Here is a 27,770-nt window from a genome sequence, read left to right on the forward strand (position 1 = left end):
CATATTGTCAACAGTGAACAATCTGAAAAAGAGATTAATAAAAGTGATACCATTTATAATAGCCTCAAATAAAATTAAATACTAGGAATCAACCAAAGAACTGAAAAATCTCTATAATTAAAATAACAAAACACTGATGAAAGAAATTGAAGAGAACACACACACACAAAGAAAAAAAGAAAAAAGAAAAAAAGGAAAGATACTCCATTTTCATGGATTGGAAGAATCAATATTGTTAAAACATCCATACTATCCAAAGCAATCTACAAATTCAATACAATCTCTATCAAAATATCAATGACATTCTTCACAGAAATTGAAAAAGCAATTCTAAAATGTATATGGAACCACAAAAGTCCCAGAATAGGTAAAGTTATCCTGAGCAAAAAGAATAAAACTGTACACCTGACTTCAAATTACACTACAGAGTTAGTAGTTAACCAAATAGCATGGTACCAGCCTACAAATAGACACATAGGTGAATGGAACAGAATAGAGAACCCAAAAACGAACGCACACACCTACGGTGAACTAATTTTCAACAAAATTGCCAAGAACATACACTGTGGAAGAGACAGTCTCTTCAATAAACGGTGCTGGGAAAACTGGATCTCTATATGCAGAAGATGAAACTAGATCCCTACCTCTCACCATATACAAAAATCAAATAAAAATGGATTAAAGACTTAAATCTAAGACCTCAAACTATGAAACTAATACAAGAAAACATTGGGGGAAGTCTCTAGGGCATTGATCTGGGCAAACATTTCTTGAGTAATATCTCATAAGCACAAGCAACCTCAGCAAAAATGGACAAATGAGATCACATCAAGATAAAAAGCTACTGCACAGCAAAGGAAATAATCAACAAGATGAAGACACAACCCACAGAATGGGAGAAAATATTTGCAAACTACCCATCTGACAAGGGATTAATAACCAGAATATACAAGGAGCTCAAACAACTCTATAGGGAAAAAATCTAATAATATGATCAAAAAATGGGCAAAAAGTTTGAATAGCCATTTCTCAAAAGAAGACACAGAAATGGCAAACAGGCACATGAAAAGGGACTCAACACGACTGAGCATCACAGAAATTAAAATTAAATCTATAAAGAGATACCATCTTACTCCAGTTAAAATGGCCTTTATCCAAAAGACAGGCAATAACAAATGCTGGCGAAGATGTGGAGAAAAGGGAACTTTTGTTCATTGTTAGTGGAATGTAAATTAGGACAACCACTATAGGGAATAGTTTGGATGTTCCCCAAAAAACTGAAAATAGAGCTACCATATGATCCAACAATCCCACTGCTAGGTATATATATCTCAAAGAAAGGAAATCAGTATATTGAAGAAATTTCTGCACTCTCATATTTGTTGCAGCATTATTCACAATAGCCAAGATTTGGAAGCCCAATCTAAGTACCCACCAACAGATGAATGGATAAAGACAATGTGGTACATATACATAATGGAATACTATTCAGCTATAAAAAAGAACGAGATCGTATCATTTACAACAACATAGATCGAACCAGAGATCATTTTGTTAAGTGAAATAAGCCAGGAACAGAAAGACAAACATTGTATGTTCTCACTTATTTGTGGCCTCTAAAAATTAAAACAATTGAACTCACAGACATAGAGAGTTGGGGGGATGGTTACCAGAGGCTGGAAAGGGTAGTAGGGGCAAATGGGATGGTCAATGGGTACAAAGAAAAAAATAGGATGAATGAATAATACCTAGTATTTGATAGCACCACAGGGGGACTATAGTCAATAGCAACTTAATTGTATATTTTTAAATAACTAAAAAGGTTTAATAGTATTGTTTGTAACATAAAAGGTAAATACTTGAGGGGATTTAGTCACCATTCTCCACAATGTGATTAGTACTCATTGCGTGTCTGTAACAAAAAAATCTCATGTGCTCCATAAATATATACACCTACTATGTACCCACAAATTTTAAAAATGTAAAAAATAAAAATAAATATAAAAAATAAAAATAAAATATAAAAGATTATATAAAATATATATAAATAAAATATACATATTATAAAAATAAAATATAATAAGTCTCAGGATGGTGATGAGTAATAAGTGAATGCAGGTAAAACATTTAGAAAGTATGCCTCATACATATTAGTTGTGGTTGTTACAATTATTAAAATAACTTTTTGTCCCCCTAATGCAATTGTAGCATGGTCTCCTTTATTTAAAGACGACACAGTCTGTATCCATTCTCATGCTTGTAATAATTTTTGTAATCTAGAGCAGGGTCAGGAAACTATGGCCTCTAGGTCAAATCAAGCCCACTGCCCTGCATTTGTAAATAGTTTTGTAAATTTGTTTTATTGAACACAGCCATACTTATTCATTTACATATTGTCTGTGGCTGCTTTTGCACTACGATGGCAGAGCTGAATAATTCGTACAGAGATTATATTACTATCTGGCTTTAACAGAAAATGTTGGTCAACCCCTGATTTAGAGTAAAACAAAGTTTCAAAGTTTATTTGAAGTCAGTGAATGACAGGATGGGAATCTGTACTCAAAGACAATCGTTTTTCCTCTGTCTCTACTGCTGGTTGCTATGGGGATTCAAACGAGTCACATTACCTTCCCACAACTCAAATTCTTCATTCATAAAAATAAATACCCACACATATAAGAAGGTAATCATAATTTTCTGATTTATATAATTAGTGCATGTTTTAAGTATAACAATATGCATAAAAGTGCTTTGTCAAATTTAAATTATGAAAGCAGATTTGGTTCATTAATCATCAACAAGATTATTGATTCTAATCCACTCATTCACCTTTTTTGTTTTTTTTGAGACAGAGTCTCGCTCTGTTGCCCAGGCTGGAGTGCAGTGGCCGGATCTCAGCTCACTGTAAGCTCCGCCTCCCAGGTTCCCACCATTCTCCTGCCTCAGCCTCCGGAGTAGCTGGGACTACAGGCGCCCGCCACCTCGCCTGGCTAGATTTTTGTATTTTTTAGTAGAGACGGGGTTTCACCGTGTTAGCCAGGATGGTCTCGATCTCCTGACCTCATAATCCGCCCGTCTCGGCCTCCCAAAGTGCTGGGATTACAGGCTTGAGCGACCGCGCCCGGCCTTCATTCACCTTCTTGATGACAAAGTCTTGTAACAGGTCTAAACTGGCTCTTCCTCAACTGGTTTTGGGACCAGGCCAGTGCTGTGGCCTTGTTTAGCTGCTAAGGAATAATATCTTCCCATTTTGAATCTTTAGAATAATGTATTTGGTTATGGGATACAAGGAACACATGATTAAGCAATTATTTTCTTTTCTCTCTGAAGGGTCATCATTAAAAAGTAGTGCTTTCCAGCCAATGGCATTGAAGCTGCACACACGCAGCTCGAAGGGGCCCTTTGCCAGCTGGCCTCATTAAATCCCTGACATGCTCTCCTGCATTTTGTTGTCAGAGTGTGTTCATTCCTCGATAATTCTGCATTCCTGTCCCAGGGCTCTTAGGTCCACACCTTCATGTTTCTTCCCTCTTGCTGAGTTTGGACTCTTTCTTTGTTGGGCAGAATTTTCTCCTGTGTCTAATCCCATATTTCTCATACTTATTGCTTAAAGAAAAGGAAAATGTTCCACAATTGGTTTGTCCTTTTTTCTGAAAACTGAAGATCCTGATCCCTTGTCTCATCCCAGACCAATCTATCAGAAGGAAACACAGTTCCATCTACAAAGCTATGGGTTTTCCTTTTCATATGCAGCACCTTCCCTTCCATTCTCCTGGAGAGTACATTGTAGTTTATCTATCATTACTCAGTGTCATATAAAGGACTTCAGTTCTGTTAAAAGGGTGAGGATTTATAGGATAAAGAATCATAAAGCTAAACCCTGTGGATAAAGCCTGTCCTCTTCTGTGTGATGAGTCATGGCAGGAGACCTTTGGGAACCCACAAGAGGCAGAGCATGGCAGAGGGTTTCTCATATGTAAAAAGGTTCTTCAGTCACTCTCCTGTCTGAGCTGTTTCATCACTTAGAAAGGCAGAGTGTACCTGTTCTTTGGGTTTGTGGTAAGTAAAAATTTTTTACTCTGTACATGCTTATTACCAATTATAATTTTGACAGGTTACAAACATTACATTATATTATTATTATATTACAAACATTTGCTTCCATTCTTCCAGTGAATGTGGTAACACACAGAACACTGGATTAATCACACACTAAACACTAAGAGTAAATAGCTCAGAATTATTTAAAATTCTGGCTAGGAAAGAGATTTATTCCAACAGTCATGAATACAATTTTCTTTAAAAACAATAAAAAAGTGCCATTATGCTAGATCCCCCTAACTTATGTGATCAAACTCCTCAAGGTCAACTTTAGAAAGGAACTAGTTTCAAGTCATAAAGAAAAATCATCAGGGCTCCATAATCTCAAAAAGTTTGAAAAGTTTCATTAAAAGATCTGAAGATTCCATCTCCCTGCAGTAGAGGTTAGGATGAGTCAAATGGAGATAAAACAGCAAATCATCTGGGTATTAGATTTCAGACCATAAACCCATTTGCTTTGGCAAGACACTTTAACTTCCAGTTTGGTCTGTCCATTAAGTGGCAGAAGAGGAGGTTTTCAATGAAAGCTAATTTATAGGTGTGCAATGCAGATAGTTTATTGGGAAGTATTGTGGTCTTGTCTTTGAGGGTGCCTCCTCTTGGGTTATAGAGGTGAGCAAGATGACTCTGCCTGTTTGGCAGACAGAATGTGAATCACATGTGACTAAATTTTCTGACAGATTACTGGATGATTGCAGGCAGGGTGGGACGAATAAAACCTGGACCTGGCCGGGCGCAGTGGCTCAAGCCTGTAATCCCAGCACTTTGGGAGGCCGAGACGGGCGGATCACGAGGTCAGGAGATCGAGACCATCCTGGCTAACACGGTGAAACCCCGTCTCTACTAAAAATACAAAAAACTAGCCGGGCGAGGTGGCGGGCGCCTGTAGTCCCAGCTACTCCGGAGGCTGAGGCAGGAGAATGGCGTGAACCCGGGAGGCGGAGCTTGCAGTGAGCTGAGATCCAGCCACTGCACTCCAGCCTGGGTGACAGAGCAGGACTCCGTCTCAAAAAAAAAAAAAAAACCTGGACCTACAATGCTTTGAGAAGAAATGGTTGCTTGGTTCCAAAAAGTTCTTTTCTTCTTGTTTTTCCTTTTACTCCTCTCTAAGATTTCTCGTGATGAAGATTTATTGCCACCAAATTCAAATTCTGCAACCCCAAAGCCTCAGGCTGACACTAGCCAGAACCCAAATAATGACTCCTTTTATGGAAGGATTCAAGCAGTATGGGCTAGGTTGGGCAATAGGGGAAAACATTCTAATGTTAAATTGCTTTTAAATAGATATTGTGTAAACAATAGAAACAAACCAGGTGAAATGCCTCTCCATGGACATATAGTGAATATGAATAGTTGTGTTGCTGAGGTTGGTAGATTCTATAATGGAATATGCCTGTAATGTAGGAACTTGTTTTGCTTTATTTCTTCCCTCCATAAGTAGTTGACTCTTTCATATGTAAAAAGTATGTTTCCTTTTGTTAGCAGTAATGGACTTCGATTAAATCATGTGTTTTTATCATATCAATTTGTGTAAGTATTTTTATCCAAGTTATTTATAGAACATTTAGGTCTGTCCTTCAAAGGCCTTAGTAATCTTTAATGTTTGCTGGTCTGCTTTTAATTCATCAAAGTCCTCCCTCAACAAGCATTGCAAAAAACACACATGCAGCAGAGATTTTCCCTCTACAATGTATGTTTGATACGCTTAATGTTCATCTTTATACACACAGAGGCATATAAGAAATGTGGAGGTTGTCTATAAATTCAAGGAAACATTTAGGTGCACAGTGATACATAGATACATGGGTATAATACTTTATGTACTTGATAAATATTTCATCCCTACCATAAAAAGAGCTTTTTATCAACTTTGATTGTTTTTTTATTACCTTAAAGTATTGCAGTTGTTTCTCAGTATTCATTGTTCCTTCCTTTTCTTGTCTCAGACAGGAATTGAAGATGAAAAGCTCTGTATCTCTTAGCCACCCTTTCAGTTCTTTGATCCTGACCTCCAGCTGCCTTACCAGGCTTCCACTTTCAGGAGAGAGCAGGTCACGTGGACTGGACCCACTGTGCCCTGCCATTGTGTCCTGGATCTTCTCTCCTAGGGTTTTCTAATGCATCAGATTAAAAAACAAAAAAATAAAACAAACAAAAAAACCCACCACGAACAACAAAAAAACAAAAACATAGATTAGCTTAGGTACCAGAAACAGATTACAGTTTTGTTGGTAACAAGAGCCATCTGGAAGCATCCATCTATACCTGCCACCTCACTACTGACTTTCAGTTCAGATTAGGTTGTTGTTCCATTTAGTATTTGAATTCTCAGTGCAAGTTGTTCTGAGTACCAGCGGATACTTAAGAAGACCTCATTCCTCATTCACTTACTTTCCTTTAACAGAAAGGAGATTTGGCCCATAGTCCACCAGATAAAAATTCATTTGAATTTTTTTGGTCACAGAGAAAAATTCATTTGAATTCTCATGATAGGACTTTATAGTAAAAAAGTCTCCACATAAAACGTTCAGGAGATATAAGTTTAATAAATATACTAAAGAGGCCAAGAGTAGATGAAGCATGGAGAATTAACTTCCATTTTTTGTTTTGTGACGTATTCCTGAAACCGTATAACTAAAGGGTTTTAAGAAAAGGAAGCCTCCTTGGTGATTTTGTTGATTTTACCTGACTTGGAAATTGTTCAATTCCACAATTCTTTCCATTTTGCATTTCTGGATGCTGGACTTTCTAATACCAAATATGTGTTAAAATAATCCCCATTTCACTATGCTAGAAGCCTACTTAAATTAATCACTATGGCAGGAGAGTGTTGTCAGGGAGGGCTCTTTTCTTTTTTTCTTTCTAGTGGAAAGCACTCCCAATCAATAGGATTTAAATCTATAATGATGAATTAAACCTACAAAAATAAGCTTTAAAACACAAATAAAATTAAGTCAACAAACATTCATCTGGTGTGTAGTGTTCTGTAAATAGTATCTTTAGAAGATTGTAGCAGAAAAATAGCCTTTCTTGGCAACACCCTTGTATTTTCATGGTGACACCCTTGTGTTTTCATGGTGAAAATATTGATAATTTGAAGACCCTCAGTGGAATCCAGATTTAGCTATTGTTTTTACGCTGTAACAAAAGTAGCAGCAGGAGGTGAAATCAATGCCCTTGGAGGGTAGGGTCACAAAAAAGAATTTATTGCCACTTTTTTGTTCTGGAACAGTTTGCAATCATAAATTCTTCATAAACAGAATACTTCAGAGAATGGTCCGTCTTCATAAATATACGACAGAGGACATCAATTTCATTTAATTCACAATTTGTGTCAGCACAGCAGATGCCAATGCCTGCCTTGATAGGGTTGTTTAATATGCAATTGAGACAGAGTAATATGCAGCACAGGGGACAAAATTTCACAGATTAAACTGTACGCACCACTGACATTTCATTCTAATGTATTTCCATTCCACACTGTTCACCTTAGATGAAAGTAATATTAAAAACCATATCCCTCTATTTTACTATTGTTAGAAGTTAAAATCCTTGTCTTTAATTTTTTTCATGCCAATTAAAATGTAATCATGCCAATTAAAACAGTATGCCTGGTGGTATTAGCATGGTACAGGATTTATAAAAAATCTTCCCTCACCCTACTCTCTCACTGCAAACCTGCATGTTGTATTTGAATGATATTTTTGCCACAATGGCAACTATTTTTAAACTCTCTGATTTATAAAGGATAGCTAAATATTATTTCTTTTTTCAATATAATGTTGGCTTAAAATTCTGTGAGGAAGCAATACACGTGACACAACTTAAACAATTTTCTAAAAATATTATTGTTATTTATCAACTTAGCAATGGATATATTAGAATGCAATGTAAACAGACTTATCACTACTTTATCAAGCACATAAGGTTGCCATTCTTATCTATGTACTAAACAACCTTTTAAAATGTCATACACTAACCACATTTCTCCTGTCTGAGATCAATGAATGCTGTAGAATTTGGCAGATTTTGATTTAAGTCACCATATTATAAATTGAAAGCCATTAATTATTATTAAAAAGCAACAATATGTTAGATGAAAAACTTTTAACATTTTAAGTTACTTTGCACAACTGCAGAGTGTAGTGAATTTAAATGAGAAACAAGGACTTAAACTTGCAGTTTTTTAATCTCCCAGATTAGGCATGGCATAAACAGAATACTGGCATTCTTCCAAATCATCAAGGTACATGAAGAGCTTTTTATTCAAAATATTTTTGGAGCATTATTTATCTAAAAAATTTTTTTAAGGTAGAAAAATGGAAGTCATGCAAAATTATGCTCCATAACTGACATCGCCCATACTTGGCTGTTATAATTAATTATTTAGGTAATTGACAAATATAGCTTACCCTTGATTTGAAGTGAAGGCAATTTAGGAGAGAAGCTGATGAAAAAATACAGTTTAACTTTCTCTCAGCTGTCTTCCAACAAAAGGACAGCACTGTCTCCTGCACAGTGCCATCCTGGTCTCTGGGTAACAGAATCTCTATATTGCCTTTTTGCTAGATTCTTACATCTCAGTCTTTGGCTGAGACCCAGCCCATCATTGCGTGAAATGAATTACATGAAACTTTTTTTTTTTTTGGCTTTTGTTAAAAGTGAGCTGGAAATTGAGGCACAAAACACAGGCTGATTCAACTCTGCAATTCAGATTTGGGTCAAATTTGCATCTTTGTTTTGGTGGCTTTAGTGTGACTTGAAAGCTATAGTGACAACTCTACTTTTCATCTTAAGGGTACAGTAAATAGTTAAACAGTAGATGTCTCTTACATGTACCTTCAGAATAAATTCTATTAACATTCATTCAAGCATGACAGTCAGTGTATATCAGATATACTGTATTATAGTTGACTTGGTGCATACCCATAATACATGGCATATTTTACTTACTTTTTCATGTATTAAAGAACCAAAATTATTAAAATCTGAGAGGAGACAAGCTCAGAAAAAAAAAATCAACAGAAGAGGAAAAGCAGTGTCTTTCCCATAATAGCATGAATAGCTTGTTTGAAATGTAGGTAGTGAATTGAAAGAGAGAGATATTTGTGCCTCAAATTAGAAATCAGACAGATAGAGTACTTCACTACGCAAAAAATGTACACATAACCTACAAACAGTAATAAAAATGCAAATACCCCAAGCAGTTCCCATTTTTCATTAATTGAATCCACTTTTTCAAGGAGATCATTTGGTAGTAAAACGCCACCTTTCTTCAAAGCTTCAACCTTACTAAGCAGCTCTGTCTTTTTCAGGTGTCTGATGGACATTTCCACACTGTATCGCTAAAATGAAACGAGAAAAAGAGATATCATTAGGGAGAGAGGTGTTCTTAGAAAATCATTGAACACAGAATTTGTGATGCTTATGAGCATTAAAAGTTTTTGTTCCCAATAAAATTTATGGGGAGGCTAAACCTAAGTACTTTGAGTAGATGAAGAATATTGCTGAATATATTATACACACACACACACACACACACACACACACACAGTTATTACATTTAGTTGACTAAGATTTCTTTCTTAAACTCAAGTTTATACACATAATTGATCTTTAAAATATTCCAAATAGGACAGTAACTGGTCTAGGGGGGTTTAATATTACAGTTAATTTTGGTCATTATTTGGTTCCAGAGTGCTGTCCACCTCTCATCTCTGTCCCTAAAGGACCAGTCTCAAAGTGGAAGAAATAAAATTATTCATTAAGATTATGTAAGTTCTCTGAATTCTCAGTTAACATTTTGTTTTCATTTTCTTTTCCTTAAAAATTCTGTGTGGGCTTGGAGAAAAGGTACATATAGAGAGAAAAAGGAAAGCTACCATTTTAGGAATAGTTACAAATCTATGCTTGCTTATTGATTACTGTAAAATATCCCCCAAATCATAGTTGACTACAGAACCCTCTCCCCGAGTATGTATTATATTCTAACAAACTGCCAAGAGAGTCTCTCCTAAAAGATGTTTTGCTGGAGATAATGTAAGTGCTATTTAATATGACAGTTACTATGGTGATTCTCTTCAAATAACTCTATTTGGATAACTCTATAGTTAGTTCTATATTATGGATAGCCATAAATGACTATGACTGTACTTTATAAATGTACATGTAAAAACACCTCTGAGTAGAAAATCTAGATTCTGGTTAAAATATTAAACATATTTTACATTTTTAGCACATTTCCAAAATATAATAGCAAATTTAAAACTTTTTTCTTTCAGGCACCATATTTAGGTCACTGAGTTCCATGGTAGTATTTGTTCCTTTGCCCTAAATGACCAAGGGTGTCCTAAGATAAACACCTTTATCAGAGTTAATAAGAAAAACTTTTCTCTGGAAATAAGTAAATCAGTAAGTTCAAATGTGCCCAAGCACTTGGGTGATTTCATTCACCTTGAAAACATGATATTATATAAGATCCCAAACAAAAATACAATTGGAAGCAGATTAAAGGAAAAGAAGGTGTGAAATCACTGTTTCGGTTAGTAGATCTTCAGCATTTGCATGCATATGTTTGCATACTTTTAGTTTCATATTTTAATCTTTCATTTACACTAAACATGTACATCATTTGTATTATGTAAACTTCTCCAAATGTTAGTCATTTGTGGATCACAGAACAAAATGTTTTAAATGAGGTGATTTAAAGGATTTCATATTATTAAATGAATGTTGATCAGAGTGTCAGAGTATCCAAAATTACATGAATATGCATAGTGGAGAAAATCAAGGGTTGCTTTAGAGCGCTTTTAGAATTTGGCCTGTGATACAGGAGAAATTCTGATTGCGTTTTCTAATGGAAGGCAATTACCAAGGCCATGTTACTCCAGCACTTAGGAAACACACTGTCCACTTGAATTTTCTGGATTCAATATTCAGAAGTATTCTAGAAACCTAGATAGTGCTTCTAGAATGATGTGATGATTGGAGGAGATGACAATCTGCTTTATGCAATTAGGTTCCCATCTGAAATGATATAGCTGACAAATATTTACATAATTAATTTGGTAAGATTTCCACATAATATTGGGGGAACCAGTATTTCAGGCAGGCAGGAAAATCTTATTCAAATATTTTACTTATGCCACATGGTATTACACATTGACAGAGAGAGTCCTCTGGCTGTGCCACTTGGGAATGGCCTCTACCAGTTATCCTTTAACTTGTGACAAGCTTGTCCCCCCTCTTCACCCCAACTTTAAACAGCTCTCACACAGCAGACCAGTCAAGAAAGGAAACAGCTTAGATGTGTCCCATAAAAACGACAGTCTTACACAAATAAAAATATAAAAAGCAATTAATTTAATTTTAGATGTAATAAACTAATCTTCTCTGTTAAATGTGTATAAGTAGTCACTGCAATAGCTATTATAAAAGGTTATTACATTTAAAAGAAACTTGTCTTTATGTATGCTCTCGGTCTTTGTCACCATATAGCCTACTGTCTAAACAGCTTGATGAAAGGTGTGATTGATGGACAATGCCTTCAAACTATAATATAAAAACTAAGAGGATCTAGTTAATTGTTCGATGTATTGATATATGAATGAAAGGTACTAAAATGTTATATAATTTAAGGTGAAAGTATTTATTTTAAGTTTTGAAGCACATTCAAGGTTAAATCTAATACGATTTAGGGGCTCAAGCTGTATGTGCAATAATGTCAGGAGCTTCTATTTTTGTTGATGCCAGTATGTTTTTGCTCTTCTGTCTCTTAACATCTTTTCAGAAGCATTAGACTCAGAGAATCAACTGCCAGCTCTATCAGTTTTCGGTCATCCTATCAAGTGGGGCTACTTTATCCTGTGGTGAGAAGATAATTTAATCTTCATATTCATTCCACCCACAGCAGTAAGTGAGCAGAGGCTGCCCCATTGTGTCCTGTAGTCTGGGGATGTTATGATATAGACTACTCTTCAATAGGCAAAAATGAGATTAGCAAAGTTAAAGTCAGAAAGCTTTTCTTGAGTGCTAAGGTAAATAAGTATCCAGTATTTAATTTCCCCACAGCACCTGCTGTGGGCCTCTCTGTCTAGTCAAAAATAAAATATACTCTCTTGAAAGGCCATATTTACATTATTAAGTGTATTTGCTTGGCCAATTCAATTTTGACTAATGAAGCCTCCTAATAGATATGTGAATGATCTAAATTAAAGACACAGGACAGTACTATTCTAAATGTCATCCCTGTGTATAAAATATAAATAAAACTTTAAAAAAAAAAGAGTTAAAAATAACTACAAACTCTAGCCCACCATTTTAACTAAGAACTAAAGAAGTTGTAGAAAATTCCTATTGAGTGCTTTACTTAGCACAAATGCTAAAACTGAATTATAAAACAAAGTCAGCAAAAACAGGAATTTCTGAAATAAACATACTTAGAAATGCATGAAGACTTGATTGAGATAACTTTTTTGACAGTTATGCTAAAGGCTTCCCCGCCACACCGAAGTCCCCCTCCTTTTTTTTTGTTAGAAATCACACCGAAAATTCTGCCCAAATGGAGACTGGAACAATGCCTTGAAACAGTGTTAATTGTCACCATGGAAACCAGAAGAATAAGCCATTTTGAAACTGGTATAGAAGGCACACATTGAGCAACTCAAGCATTTTTCTGCCTCCCTCAATGTTAAGGAACAAGATGCCTTGTCACTGTGAGGTCAGAGAAAGAAAACATCATGAAAGAGTTGTAGATGCTCACTGTCTGGTAAATAAAAAAAATAAAAAATAAACTATATACAGCTAATGCTATATGACTCTACACAGTGAATCTTTTTGAAACAGAAGGATCATCAAAAGATGGCCAGGATTGGGGGATGGCTTCCACCTAAGCAAAACTTCAGGGCTATATTATGTGAACCTTGCCCCCAAAGCTCCCTGGGAATTCTGCTGTTGTAATAAAACTTCAGAAGACGAAAGAAAAAAGGCAGCATGATGGAATTCAAAATAATGCTCTAAAAGCACACAGAGAGATTAAGACATCCATTGTAAGACTTTTGTATGGTGCTTCTGTTGGTTATGCTGAAAAGAGACCAGACATTGCTGAACAGAGAGTGAAGCTTTGGCTGCGAGAAACACACAAATTAAACTAAAGATATTTCTTGATTATTAGAAAAGGGCTGTTGTATTCTGTGTCATCAGGGTTTGAGCATTTATATCTTATACCATATTACTTTTAACTGAGCTTCAGTTGACTTTATATTAGGAAAAGTTAAAACAAGGGAAATGATCTAGTTATTAGAATGACAGGATTGAATGTCTTTCCTGGTACAAATAATGCCACAAACACCTGTTTATCCAGCGAGATTCCCTTTCCCACATACACATGATTGACTGATAGATACGACAGATAGATAGATAGATAGATAGATAGATAGAAAGAAAGAATACACTGAGAAAATAAAATATATCTTACTTAGTCTATCAGTAAGAAAGCAAATGCTAGGAACACATCAAAACACCAAATTATTGGCAAAATATGTGTGAAAATATGCATTTTTGCCAAAAAAAAATCCAGGGATGTGTCTATTTACAACTCTCACGTGTTTTCTGGCTAGTGTTTGCCCTCTTCATTCGAGGCTTCATGGTGGCCCCTCAGCAAGTCCATGCCTAATGCCATTCAGTGGTGAACAAAGAGTCTTTTTATATAAAAGTCCAGGGTCCAAGCTCAGCTGTACATGCAGAGTGCAGGAATCTGCTAGAGGCCAGTGTTGCCTTTGCAGCAGCTCTTGTGCTGCCCCCCTTTTCAGAAGACTTGTGTGTAGCAACTGACAATGCATATGATGCTGCACATGGAGTCAGTACCACCAACACATCCAGAAGATGTTCAAAATTGAAGAAAAGGGTTCAAGTCTAAGACAAATAATAGTCGTTATTTCTTGCAAACTCCTTGTATTTTATCATTAGAATTTATGGTGAGTAATTGCATAGAGAAATTATAAAGACTCCTACAATTGTCCTTGTAAATTAATAATAGGTTTTCCTGATTGGGATAAATTTGCTGCTAGCCTTTGGAAAAATTAAAAAGTGCAATGTCATTTAAAATTGCCAGAACTCGCACAGCAAATTACACCTGAGGTTAAGAATTGAGTTTTCCCCCTCTTCTAGCTTATTCCATTTGCATGATCTGGAAATCACATTACACTGGCCATGTACTGTTAATTGGACATAGATTGCATTATCTTTAATATAAATCAAACTACAAATATTAAAATGAATTGCAAATTCCCTAATAGAAGATCATAAAACAATCTTTTTTAAAGTATCTCCCATTAATAATTTAATTCCAATTATATCACTCAGAAAACTTAAGTAGGAGACCTGGCAACTTATTTCTCCAATCATTTCTTTTAAATAACAAATATCTAAGCCTTTAAAAATAAATATAGCTAGACTAGAAGTCACTGTTATAGAACAAAAATAAAAACACCAATAACTGAAAACTTTCATGTCAATTTCATATAAAATACGGCATAAGGACGCCAAGTCTACCTGTCTCCTTTCTTTCTTACCCATGTCAAGGGTGAGAAAAAAAGTCTCCTATAGGTAAAATTTAGTAAGTTTAAGAACTATTTTGATCATACCCTGTAAAAGTATAATATTGATTATTATTTTTTATTTACTTTTTAAAAAGGTTCTCTATCCCCTTAGATATTTCTATAAATTTGATATCTTTCTGAAGCTTTTGTATGGCCTTTAATGAGTTTATATTAAATATTTAATACTGTTTAGGGCATATCCACTACTACCAAAAACAGTTATATTCCCAGCAGTCCCACTGTTTCAGGCAGAGGACTTGATTGATCCTTCTAGCCTGAATTGAGTAGAATGAAAAGAAGCAGTTGGAAAATAGCTGCAATCATTTAATGCAGATGACCTCTGACAGCCTCGCAGCTCTTCTATCTGAACAGAAATTTGCATGGGGTCTCTGTGCAGAGGAACAATGTAACCTAAATGGTAGACAATCTTTATTCTAATGAAGTGGGTGTCAAGGTCAATGTAAAACTGCAATGATAAATGGTGCACCACTAGGCAAGAGAAGTTGCATAGGCATTGTAGTGCTTTCACATTAATTGAAGACTGAAATGCACTGCGTGAAAAGCACAAGCCTCCCTTTCACCATAATGTGTTAATGCACCAATACTGAAATGATTTCTTCAAGATGTTTGCCTGTTGACATGTATCTTATTGCAAAAATAACCCAAATATAAAATTATGGCAAAAAATTGACATTTTTAGAATTTAGCGTTTTCCTGGAATCGAATTACAAAAAATAAATAAAACGCTCCCAAATGATGTCCTGACACCTAATGTAATTCCTTTGATCCCTTTTTCTTTTCTTTTTCTATTTAGACCTGTCTTTAATTAGTTTCAACCAAGCAACCTTTTACAGAACCCTTCGTTTGGGTACTTTCCTGTTGAGCAAACTGTAAAAGAAGACTGAAGAGAGGAGAATCATTCAAATATTATTTTTTCCCTCACTTCCAAGTTTTCTGCTTAGTCTGCAGTAAAGATCTTCAGGTGTTGTTTGTCCTGAATGAAAATGTAATGAAAAGTCTACGGTTTGTAAAAGAAAATAACTATTTTCTAGTGTGGGAACTAGAAAACCTTAATCTGGTCATTGGAAATTGCCAAAATCACTGCACAGAAATAATTACACCATTACTTCAGTTGGTCTAGCAATTTTGTGGCAGTCAATATTTTTCATCCCATAAAAATAAGGATAGTAAGCTGCTTTTTAAAAATCCTGATCTACTTAAGCCTGTAAAGGGGACATTGTTTGCTAATACACTCATTAGCAACCAAGCACTTTAACTTCATCAATTAAACAGGAAATGGAGTTGCATCATTTAGTTTCATAATTTGCTAAAATACTGATAAGAGCATATCATTAACCATTTGGGAAACATTTCCAGGCTCAACTCATAACACCTTATAAACTGCATTTTTATGGTTGATTTTTTTTTTCAGATTCTGGTAGACTCTATGATACAGCTACATTTCCAACACTACACTTCCTGTTACACATAGATTTTAATAAAGCAATTACAGTTATAATAGTCAGGAATGATCTGTAGGTCTGCAGTCTTGGTGACAGAAGGCTATTAATACCCTTTACTATAAAATAAATGATACTGCTAGTCTGCAACTCTGATGTAAAAACAAATTGTCTCAAACGGAAATCAACATTCCTGAAATGGTAATTCAGAGAAAAAAAAAATCTCAACATGAAGAGGATAGTGAAAAAGAAAAAAAAGTTACTGATGAAACTGTTTAAAAAACTGTACAGCTTCATCTGTGTGTGATTTGTCAGGTCTGAAGCTTTGACGTGCCCAAGGGGCAGACCCCAGCGGGGAGTAGGCTGCCGAGCTAAATAGCTGTGAAAGAAGTCTTAATGTAGGATGGAATTCAAACTAACCTTGACATGACCTCGGGAAAAATATGCAAAAAGTAAAATGAATGCTCTCTGCAAGATACATCCTAATTTTGTGGTAGAGCTGGTTAGTTTTACAAACATAACTGAGACTTTAAAAGAAAAATAGAAAGCTAGTAAAAGGGGAAAAGTTTAGAATACAAGCAAAAAACGTAAGCAGGCATGATGTGTTACTGTGAAGGCATGTGAACCATTTGGAAAGAATCCAAATAAAAACCCACACCGAACAATATTGTTGTCAGCCTGTCTATTCAGGAAAATTGTTTTTTTTTTTTTTTTTAGGTTGAATATAAATGACACAAAGCCAAGATTACATCATTGCATTACAAAGTCTGTTGTGGCTTTTAGCTGAACAAGCCCTATGGATCTATTGGTTTAGGACAGTAATTCAGTAAGGAGGTTTTAATGTGCTATTTCTTCCTCCAGTGTCAATAAAAAATACAGAAATTTAAGGAAGAAATATCCCATGTGCTCTCTAGTCTATTTCTTGCTTTTGATCTGTATTTGATAAGCTAAACTCCAGTTTTAGTTGATGCATTCAGTCCTGATTTGACACTATTACAAATTTTGCCTGTTTTGAGTGATCGGCTTAGTAGGAAGGCATTTGCTCTAACTCCCTAGCCAAGAACTGGCTAACTCACTGGATATATGGAAATTTTAATTGAGTGTCAACTTGTGTAGAAATTCAATCTTATTACCTTCTCAATGCAATTTTGTAGCAATACCAGTTATTTACTACACTACTAACCAGATTTTAAACATAATTAAATTGCTAAGAACATACACCCAAAATCTAATGACTTAAATCCCTATACCAAGAATGTGAATTCCTGGATTAGGTGTATGTGCTTCCATTAGATTTTCATAAGCATAAAGTGAGCAGATGGATGCAATCATTTAGAAGCACAAAGGTTTACTGAGGACCTGTTGAACAACTATATGTAAAGATCATTGTTTAATGGATGTTATGCCATAGGTCTCTTCTTTGGTCCATTCTTATTAAATATTTTATTAATGACATAGATAAGAAAAATATGAATATGGCATATTGATCAGATTGGGATATTTTACTAATCTCACTGATCAATAAAGTATAATATATATTTTAGCTCAGAGATCATAAACGCAAATACCTAAGTGTAGTGGTATGCTAGTAAACCGGTTCTCTAAGCAAAAAAAAAAAAGAAGAAAGAAAAAAGAAGAAAAAAAGACCTGATTTGTAGTGTTCCTTGATTTCCCTGGTATAAATACTTCCACTGTAGCTGATTCCAATCTACCAATGGTGGTTGCTGCTGGTAAAATTCCTGAATATTTAACAATATGCTCTCATAAGTCAGAATTAGCCAGCTCCAACACCTCACTACCAGGCAGATGATATCAAGGAATTGAGTAGGGCAAGGATAAACCTTCTTCTCTCTTTCATATTCTAACTATTGCTACTGTTATAAAAAGGAAACTATTTTTTTTACTAGAATAAAGAATGCATAAATGTGATTACTACTAATATCCAATATCAGTAAGAGATAAGAGGGTGAACCGTGGAGGATGGGAGAGCATATGCCTCATCTAAAAGGGGCAACCCTTAACTCAGCTCTGCCAACTGTTACCACGTGGAAATATGGCTTCAACATGGGTTCAGTATGGCCAGACATATATATTTTAAAGCCTATACACACACACACACACACACATGCACACATATATTTTATATGAAGTCTCAAAATTATTATATGTTGCATTAAAACTTTTTAACACTACACAGACCAAACTATGTCTCTGGATATGAATCTGCAGGCAACTACTTTACAATGTCTATTTCAGATGATAATAGACTCTAAAAGGAACAAAACATGCTGCCATAATGAGTCAAATCTAAGAAGGAGAAATGACAAATGTAAAGTCAGATAGTTAATAACCACCCCATTTTACCCCACTACCCCCACTCCAAAACTATAAAAAGTTTTAAATTGCATAAAGAATGGAGGTGACAAGGCTTCACTGGCCTTTAGGTTCAATGTGAGTCAACAGACAACGGAAGGTAGATGTAAATTTAGAAAAAAGTGAGACAGGAGAGTTCCCCTGAGCCCTTCACAAGACGTGTAAGAGAGGTGGGGCTCATTTACTTGGCCACCTGAACTCCAACTCCTTGCAGGAGGGGGAGCACGCAGATGAGCGGGTGCAGGAGCCAGGGCAAGTGACTTTGGGTGCCAGCAGGAAAAAAACCTGCACTGGCCCGCGGCAGCGTCTATGGGTTGCCCACAACCTCTGGAGCCTCAGAGGGCATGTGTTACAAACAATGCTCTTTTAGCATTTGCCATCTGTGGATGGCTTAAGTGTTAAACAGCTTAGCGAAGAGTCAGCGTGACAGCCTTTTTGGGTTCCCGCACCTGGCGCATCATGAATTCTTGTCCGGCATCCAGGAAGAATCAGGCCACACAAATGGATTGAAAGGTGATGTATGTGGAAGATTTTACTGATGCAAGTGGCTCTCAGTGGGATGGGGAGCTAGGAAGGGGATGGAGTGGGAAGATAGTCTTTCCCTAGAGTTTGGCCATCCCTGGCTGAACTCCTCTCTGACTGTCCCCAGCTGGCCAAACTCCTCTTGACATTCAGATGCTTCTTCTCTTCTCTCCTTCTCTGCTGCACTGCTCTTCTCTGCCAGTGGAGCCTGGGATTTTTATGGGTACAGGATTGGGGGTGTGGTGGGCCAGGGTGGTTTTGGAAAAGGTAACATTCAGGCAGGAAAACAGGAATGCATGTTCTCATTTAGGGCTGTGGTTCCAGGCTTGAGGGTGGAGCCCTTGCCAGGGACCCCTACCCTCTTCTACCCAATATTTCCCTGCTTCCTGTCCATATTAAAAGGAAACATGATTTTGGGTTGAGTTAAGACAAACACAGGGTTAAAAAAAGAAAGGTAATGGATATATTAGTTTGACTGTGATTTGCTAGGCCCCAACCTGATACTGCTTGCATTCCATTTTCCAAAAGGGACCTAGACAATGTATCAAAGGTTCCAAAACAAAGCATTTCAGTAAGGGAGAAGATTCAATACTTCCCCAAGGGCCAAGCTGTTGAATGAGCTAAAGGTATTCAGCTAAGAGGGCAAATAAGAGTTAGAGGTGAGACAAAAGAGGAAGGACATGTTAGCAGACTTTGAATATTTAGAGGACCTTTGCATAAAAAATATTAATTTGTTCCATATGACCTCAGAGGTCAGGCTAGGGGTCAAAGGCTGAAGCTTGAGTAGGAACACAGCATGAAAGATAGTGAGTTTCCATTCATTAGAGGTGTTCAGGCAGAGATGAGAAGTCTACCTGGCTGGGATATATTATGGGCAAATGAAGCATTGAATGAGGATTGGCCTAGAAGATAGAGCCTAAAGTTCCTCTCTGTTTTAGAAAGTTGGGCTTCTTTGGATCCACATTCACAAGTTCAGCCATAACAATTACATTATTTCAGGTAAAAGAAATGCCAAGATTGAAAATCACCAAGTTAAGAAGAAGCTGTCACTCGCTGGAACAAGATTCAGAAACAAGATTCTCATACAGAAAAACCTGAGAGAATAACAATAGAGCAAATATACAACCACATAAAATGTAAGCTGTAGAATCTAAGCTAAGATGGGCTACAGAGAACCAAAAGAAAGGGCAGGGTTAACTGAAAATTCCAAAACTGTCTTCAATCCATCCTATTTTAGAGAGGCATTTCATTGAATGTGAGGTATAGAATGAAACCTTCAAGTCCTTTTGTCTGATAAATATAGGAGACTTCTACTATAGAATTTATGTGGTTAGGTTCATATTTCAACAACGTCCTTCCTGTAAATTTTTTTAAAAGACATAAACTTCAAGATAAATATCTCCCTCAAAAATCTCCTTCATCAATACAGACTTTCTTCAGTAGATATCAAAGATGTGCATTATAACCCTTGCTACCAGCAGCACAGGCATAATTGTAATTTCTCCTCCATGCTATGAAACTTCATGGTTGTGCTATATTATATTGAAAATCTACACATCTCAAAGGGTTTTCTGTGCATTCCAATGCACTTTAGTGACGATGTGGATCATTGCCATAATACATCATGACTACTCTAATTATGGTTTCATTATGATGCACCATATCAGGGCTGTTGTAATGTCATGTCAGCACATAGTAAAAATAGTTATGCAATTATGTAATATCTGTTAGAGTATGCAATGTAGGAAGGAAAAAAGACTTGAGGCGCAGCAATTAATGTAATGAAACTCAGTTTTCTCCTTTAAAAAAGGTTTCCAATGTAAAAGTTTCATTTATTTTGTTTTCCATTTCCCAACCTAAACACCTCTAAACACAGCTATTTCTGTTGAATTTGGCACTACTACATAATTTTTTAAAGTTTTTTTGGGACAGGTTATTGCTATGTTGCCCAGGTTGGAGTGCAGTTGGCTATTCACAGGCAGGATGAGCACACACTATAGCTTTGAACTCCTGGGCTAAGTAATCCACTTGCCTCAGCCTCCTACGTAGCTGGGAGTACAGGTGCATGCCACCGCAGTCAGCACAACTACTTAATTTAGAATTTTCTAATAACACAAAATAAGAAGAATAGGAATAGAAAAATTTTTGACTCTAGCTGTTCTCCAAACGTAACAAAAGAAAACATTTACCTAATACGTGCTATACGAAATCCAATAACAAGTTAAGTGTAGTAAATTAAAGTCCATTGAAGAATTACCATTATGCAAACTTCAAATACAACAGTCACATTCTTCTATCTTCCATGACCTCTTGTGTGGACATACCACTATTTGCCTTACCCCCTAACTGATTGACCATCTGTCTCCTAAATAAACTATGATAATGAAATGAGATAAAGCAACGATATGCATATTTACATCCCTAAACTACTAAGACCACAAATATTCACTGCTAAAATATACCCAAATATCTATAAAAACAGAAATGTTATTTGTCTTGTAAATTTGAAGAATAAACTTTAAAAGATGGTGGCTATGTCTTCTTTAGTTGACCACAGAATATCTTGAATATCTGAGACCTTCAGAAAGCCTTGAGTCAATGAATAGTTTCTCAAACTAAGTGATGTATGAATTGCTGTTTGTTGTTTTAATATACAATCAAAGGAGAATTTATATATCATAGCTTACCACATATCTTTATAGCTGAATTACAGGCCTGTTCAGTGCAAGTATTTATAATGAAAATGCTGAAGAAGCCTGAACTATGGATGTGTATGGTTGTGCAGCAGCAGCAGCCATTTCAAATACAGATTTATTTTTAGCATTAGGAGGCACCAAGTTTGTTTAAATCTGGACTTTTTTTTTCTACAATCGCAAGTAATGTTAATAGCACACTGTAAATGTGAAGGCTAAGTGTGCAATGTCAAAATAGACTGGATCTCTCTGAAAATTGGAAATTCAGGCTTTTCAAACATAATCCAGATGTTTGGCTTTTATTCAGATTTCAAGAAAGAGGGATCTAATATGATATAAAATTCATACATGCATATTTCATTAGTGCCTTTTGTATCGCTGAATTAAACATTCTGAAACGTGCTTTTCCCAAATCACATAGAGTTTTAAACCAAAGCAGTTGCCAAGATGCTCCACACCTCCAAAATAGTGCCAAATTAATTTCATAAGGAAGAAACTATGTATTTCTTATGTTAACTCTGTTGATATATCTTGCTTTCTCTTTGAGGGTAAGAAGAAAAATGAGAAGTAGAACACTGTAGCCATTGTAGTTTATCAAAAAGGTGTTGCTACAGAACATGGTGGCTTTTGAAATCTATGAGAATCAGTTTCCTAAATAAAGGCTGAATGCACTATCGCCCTTATTGTCATCATCAAAAAACTATCTTTTCAAGTTTCGTGCAAATGGGCATTCCCCAGGGACTAAGGACTCCAGCACTGAGAAGCTGCACCCAGGATTTACCATGTGATGATAGGTGTTAAGACAGAGCTGATCAAAGCTTTTCCAGGGTTGTCTGTTCCCAAAACACAATGAAAGTGCCATTATACCTTTATGTATTCACATTGTGACTTTTTTTTTTTTTTTTTGCAGAGTATTTTTAACTTTCAAAGGGTTTTCACATCTATAATCTTAACAGATCCATAATGCTATGGAGTTTTTCTTGATGACTGCTCAAATCCCTGTATAGGGAAAATATCTGATTTTTAATGCTACTTTTTAAGAATATCTCTGGTGCCTTCACTTCAGATGAGGATAAGTATGGTTTCAGAATTATATTATAAGCTTCTACAAGGGCATGTATGAGGTCAGAGACCACATGTGTTTCACTCTTTACCCACCGTCATTCTTAGCCTTATGGTTTAAATGTAGGAGGTTGTTGGAAAATATTCATTTGAATTTCTCCCAAAAGAAAGTCCAGGCAGATATAGAGAGCTGTTGAAATATATGCCAGATATAGTGTTAGTACACAGAAATGAGTAGAGTGTGATTGCTTTATCTTTGAACTTCATTTTCTGTGAAAAAACTTATTTGGTAAAACATCCAATACAGAAATATTATTCTCAATTTTCAGACAGAAACCATGAACAAAGTTAATTGTTTATCATGGCCATGAATGGTTAACACAAGAAAAGCTTCTGTGAAAATCTATCAAAAAAAGAGGAAGGTGGCAGTAGTTCTTTGAATATTTTAAGGGCACCTTTTATGAGGCAGTGTTTTCTCGAAGCAAGAACATTTGATCAGAATGCGAAAGGCTAAATCTAATTTCTAGTTCCGATATCAGTATACTACAGACTTAAATATCTTTCTGTTCTACCCATCCCCTGACCCCTTGGGTCTTTTTGTTTCTTTTGGGTACCTACCCATATTTGTCAGAAAAATATTTTAACAAAATAAATTTTAGAGATTTTAGGCTTTAAGGCTTAAACACTGCTGCTGCAGCCTCAGAAAGCTTGACTATCATTTCAATGGATTGTTCTTTTTTTGTTGATCTCCTATGGCAAGCCCATGAGGAAAAGTTAGTTATTACTTCTGTCTTACAGATTAAAAATTGATACATAGAAGCCAAGTGACTTGCCCAAGGTCAGTAAGATCGTACTAAAATCCACAAATAGAATTTCAGAAGGAATTTCAGCTTAGCTTGGTAAGCCATACTACTGCTCTTGAAAATACATCTTTAGATCTCAGTCCAGAAGTCTGAAGAAATTGGTGGGCCCTACGAGTATAATGTAAATAAAGTCAAGAATGCCATTCAAAGTGACATTGGAGTGGCCAACACATACTTGAGAACCCTACTCTTGTAGCCTCTATAGCCAGATTTATTTGGCATAGGCTCTTCCTCAGAAACCCAACAGATTTTTAACAGCCTGAGGTTGAGACTAACAAGGCAGATAGGAGAGTTCTCACTGATAGTCATGCCTGTCACTCAGAAGAATGACAGTTCACAGTTTAAAGAAGCTCTAGGGTACAAGTGGAAATTTATTGGTATAAACTAAGACCATAAAGAACAAACCTTGGTTATAACTGCTTTTGAGCACTTTTTCAGCTATGTAAAGGAGTCTGCTATAAATCAAGGAAGTTTCTTAGAATAGTTCCATCAAAGAGAAACAGAATGTGTGTGTGTGTGTGTGTGTGTGTGTGTGTGTGTGTTTGTGATAAGAGACAAGAGTAATAAAAGTAAAGAGGAGGAAGAACTGAAGATCTGGAGAATGTAATGATGGAGATGCATAGATGCACGGAGAGAAAGCAGTAAGTAAATAGGGGAAGTTACAGAGGTTTAGCTAGATAGGAAAAACAATTCCTAGTCTACAGGGAATAAATCCTAAAAACTACAAAAAATAAACAGCATTGCAGAAAAGGAAGGAAATTACACCTAGAGAAAAGGTCTTAGTGAATGACTTCCCTGAAATAACAGATGAGAGAATATGATGTTGATGACTTAAACATTTTGCATAAAGGCTGAAAAAAATTCATTAAGAGGATATTAGAACCAAAAGAAGCAGAAGTACAAGGATGTGGCCATTTAGCACAGCTATAATCACAACAATGGATAAATTTTCAAGAAGATGTGAGTACTAAAACATGTGAGTTTTGAGAATTTTCCCTAAGCACCTTTCGCTGGGCACCATCAATCCTGCAACTGTTACTTCTGCCTTTGTTCTCTTTCTTGGTGGCTTGGCACCTGATCCACCTGATCCAGGGAAAGTTATTTCATATTTCCATGGTCATCCCATCCGTAAAACAGGGATAAAGCTGTCTTTGCTGCTTGTCTAACACAGACATTTTAAGAGGTAAATAGATCATATTTGTAAGAAATTTTAGATCTTGATATAAAATACAACATTAATAAGAAGTCTTTGATTTTAACACACACGAGATTTTAACAAGATTGTTTGGTTTGCTACCCATGTGAGAAAGCAAGACTGCAAATTTCCCATAGTTTTTATTTTCTGTCTTAGAAATAATGTATTATAACTAATGTTGGGCCATATTAGAGAGTAAAAGAAATCACACATCAGGGTGAAGTCATTAGAAAGGTAAATACAGCTAGATAGACAGATAGATAGATAATGTATATCATATAATACATAATTAATATACATTATATAATGTAGATTATATATAATTATATATATTATGTATTTTCTAAAAGACAGGAATATATACATATTTAGAGAGAGTACATAGTATATAGTACATATATGTAGTATATACCAAATATATAGTGTATACTATACTATACTATATACTAAATGTAATTGTGTTTTTTGCCATTAAAAGCAAGGCAAAATCCCAATTACTTTTGCACCAGCCTAACAGTATGTAGTACATAATACATATAGTGCATACATATATACTGTGACAAAGTTTTACTATTTTTCTTGACTCTTAATGAAGGGAGGAGGGAGCTTGTTGATATTATCTATTAATACTACTTCTTAAAATTTATACATATGTGACCATTTAATCACTCATGAGTGATTAAACATAAACATGGTGACAAAAACCATGCCAAACATTTTAATTTGTAAATCAATGAGATAAAAGGATATTGGTTAAGAACATTAACAAAAATTAAATTAAATGCTTGAAAAATAAATTAAATGCCTGGAATCAGACTCCCCATATTTAAACTTTGCTTGCATTGCTTACTAGCTGTGTACTTCCCTGTGCCTTCGTTGCTCATTTGAGGATACTGTTAATACTTCATTAAGTTGTTGTGAGGATTGGATGAGCCAGTATCTGCAAAGATCCTAGAACAATTTCTGTTACATAATAAGCACTATATACAAATGTTTGTTCAAACTTTTCTTAGCATGCAGAATTGCATGCTAAGAAAATATGACCTCTGGCATAACTTTTCTCTCTCTTTTATGCCACTAATTCCTTTCTTTGTATACATAACTTCTCTTCACTGTATGAAACATTGAATCTAGGAATCAATATTCACTAGAATTAAAAAAAAAAAATCTTTCCTTTTATTGACTTTCACCGAACACATGGGATAAAAGCTATATGGTTTGTCACTGGTTTTCCTCTTCTCCAGTTCGTCTTCCTGTTTTTGGTAAAGCCCTAGGAGCACGTCAAGCTAATTCCTAGATCTGAGGTTTTTTTCCCCCTAAATTGCATTATTTTGCAGTGCATCTATCTCTATTCCAATTATGTAAATTATATCCAGTAAGGTTCAGTTCAAATATCATTTCTTCCATGAGGACTTTCTAAGAAGACTAGCACTTATTTTTCATACCACATAAATTTGCTATCTTTGCTATTATTTCATGTTTCTTCATTTTGCTTTTCTAAGTAGATTATAAATTACTTAAGGAAAAGGATAACCTCCCTTTATTTGGTTCTCCATAGCACACCATAGAACCCTAACGAATACTTATTGTCTCATTCCCACAGTCACTAAAATGAGAAAACATCATTCCTTTTTCTTTTTAAGTAAAAGTAAAATAATTAGACCATTAATTCCTGATATATGTATTAGGACATATGGACATATGTAATTTTCAAAATATATGTGATAAGAGAATTCAGGTGAAAAATGTCTTTGTGCTCAGACACACAGAAAGTGATGCAAACTTCATAAATTGTTAGTTGAATTTGATACCAATTAGTGCAGTTTGCAAGGCAGAAAAACTTGTAATCAGTTTTTCCTCAAGCAAATATGAATCTGCCTTCAACCATATAGCTCTCCAGAGAAGCATCCCCAGTAGGGAATTTGAAATTAGAGTGATTGCCTGTCACTAGGTCTCCCAAGGTGTAGACTCTGAATTCAAACGTGAGTCTGTTCTTTACCAAAATGCCTTAGGGACTATTCAGGTCCTTTCCTCATAGACAGCTAAATGCCTTTAGTCATATTTGCCATGACATCCAATGTGACAATTCAAATAGTGTATAAACTACCAATGTGTGTACCACAATACAAGCAGAAGGTAAGCAAACGTTACTCATATGTTATGAAATGACTAAGTTTCAATGGAAGTGTAAGCGAATGTATCTGTTCCATGCTGTGAAAACAACTAAGGGGCACTTGGTAATTCTGCCTAAAGAAGAAGGTAGAAAAATTAAAATGTGTAGAAAGTAAGACGTCAAAGAGAAAGCTGAATTTCCATTACAGACAGCAAAAGACACTGTAGAGAATCCAATGGAGGTTATCTGCCACTGAAAAAAAGTAAAATGGAAAGGAAAGTGTCTAAGAAGTTTCATAAAATATATATTTATATTTTTATTGTCTGAAATGAACTAAAAGTAGTGTGGTATTTAGAAATTATACACGTTTTATGGTACTTTTGAAAAATACAGGCACACTTGGTTTTATTATGCCTTACAGGTATTACAATGTTTACAAATGGAAGGTTTCTGACAACCCTGTGTCAAGCAAGGCTATTGGCACAATTTTTCCAATAGCATGTACTCAATTTGTATCTCTGCATTACATTTTAGTAATTCGGTCAATATTTCAAAGTTTTCATTATTATTTTTATCTGTTATGATGATCTGTGACCAGTGATCTTTGATGTTACTATTGTAATTGTTTTGAGGCACCACAAACCACACCCATATAAGACTGTGAACTTAATCCGAAAGTGTTGTGTACATTCTCATTGCTCCACCCACCAGCAGTACTCTCTGTTCCTCAGACCTCCCTATTCCTTGAGACACAACAATATTGAAATTCAGCTAAGTAATAATCCTACAA

At 35.5% G+C, this 27,770-nt stretch overlaps 1 protein-coding gene across 4 annotated transcripts in view; it reads right to left on the reverse strand.

Annotated features, from left to right (window-relative positions):
* Positions 1 to 27,770, reverse strand: part of AKAP6 (A-kinase anchoring protein 6) — a 657,824-nt gene that overhangs the window by 106,795 nt on the left and 523,259 nt on the right. For all 4 annotated transcript variants that reach the window (XM_033188313.1, XM_033188311.1, XM_033188312.1 and 1 more), the window contains 2 exons: positions 9,300 to 9,446; positions 5,991 to 6,215 (listed from right to left, as the gene is read on the reverse strand). In XM_033188313.1, coding sequence (XP_033044204.1) covers positions 5,991 to 6,215; positions 9,300 to 9,446 — 372 coding nt within the window. The remainder of the gene's footprint in view (positions 1 to 5,990; positions 6,216 to 9,299; positions 9,447 to 27,770) is intronic.

Source organism: Trachypithecus francoisi, unplaced genomic scaffold, assembly GCF_009764315.1.
Source record: "Trachypithecus francoisi isolate TF-2019V2 unplaced genomic scaffold, Tfra_2.0 Lachesis_group3, whole genome shotgun sequence".
NCBI lineage: Eukaryota > Metazoa > Chordata > Mammalia > Primates > Cercopithecidae > Trachypithecus > Trachypithecus francoisi.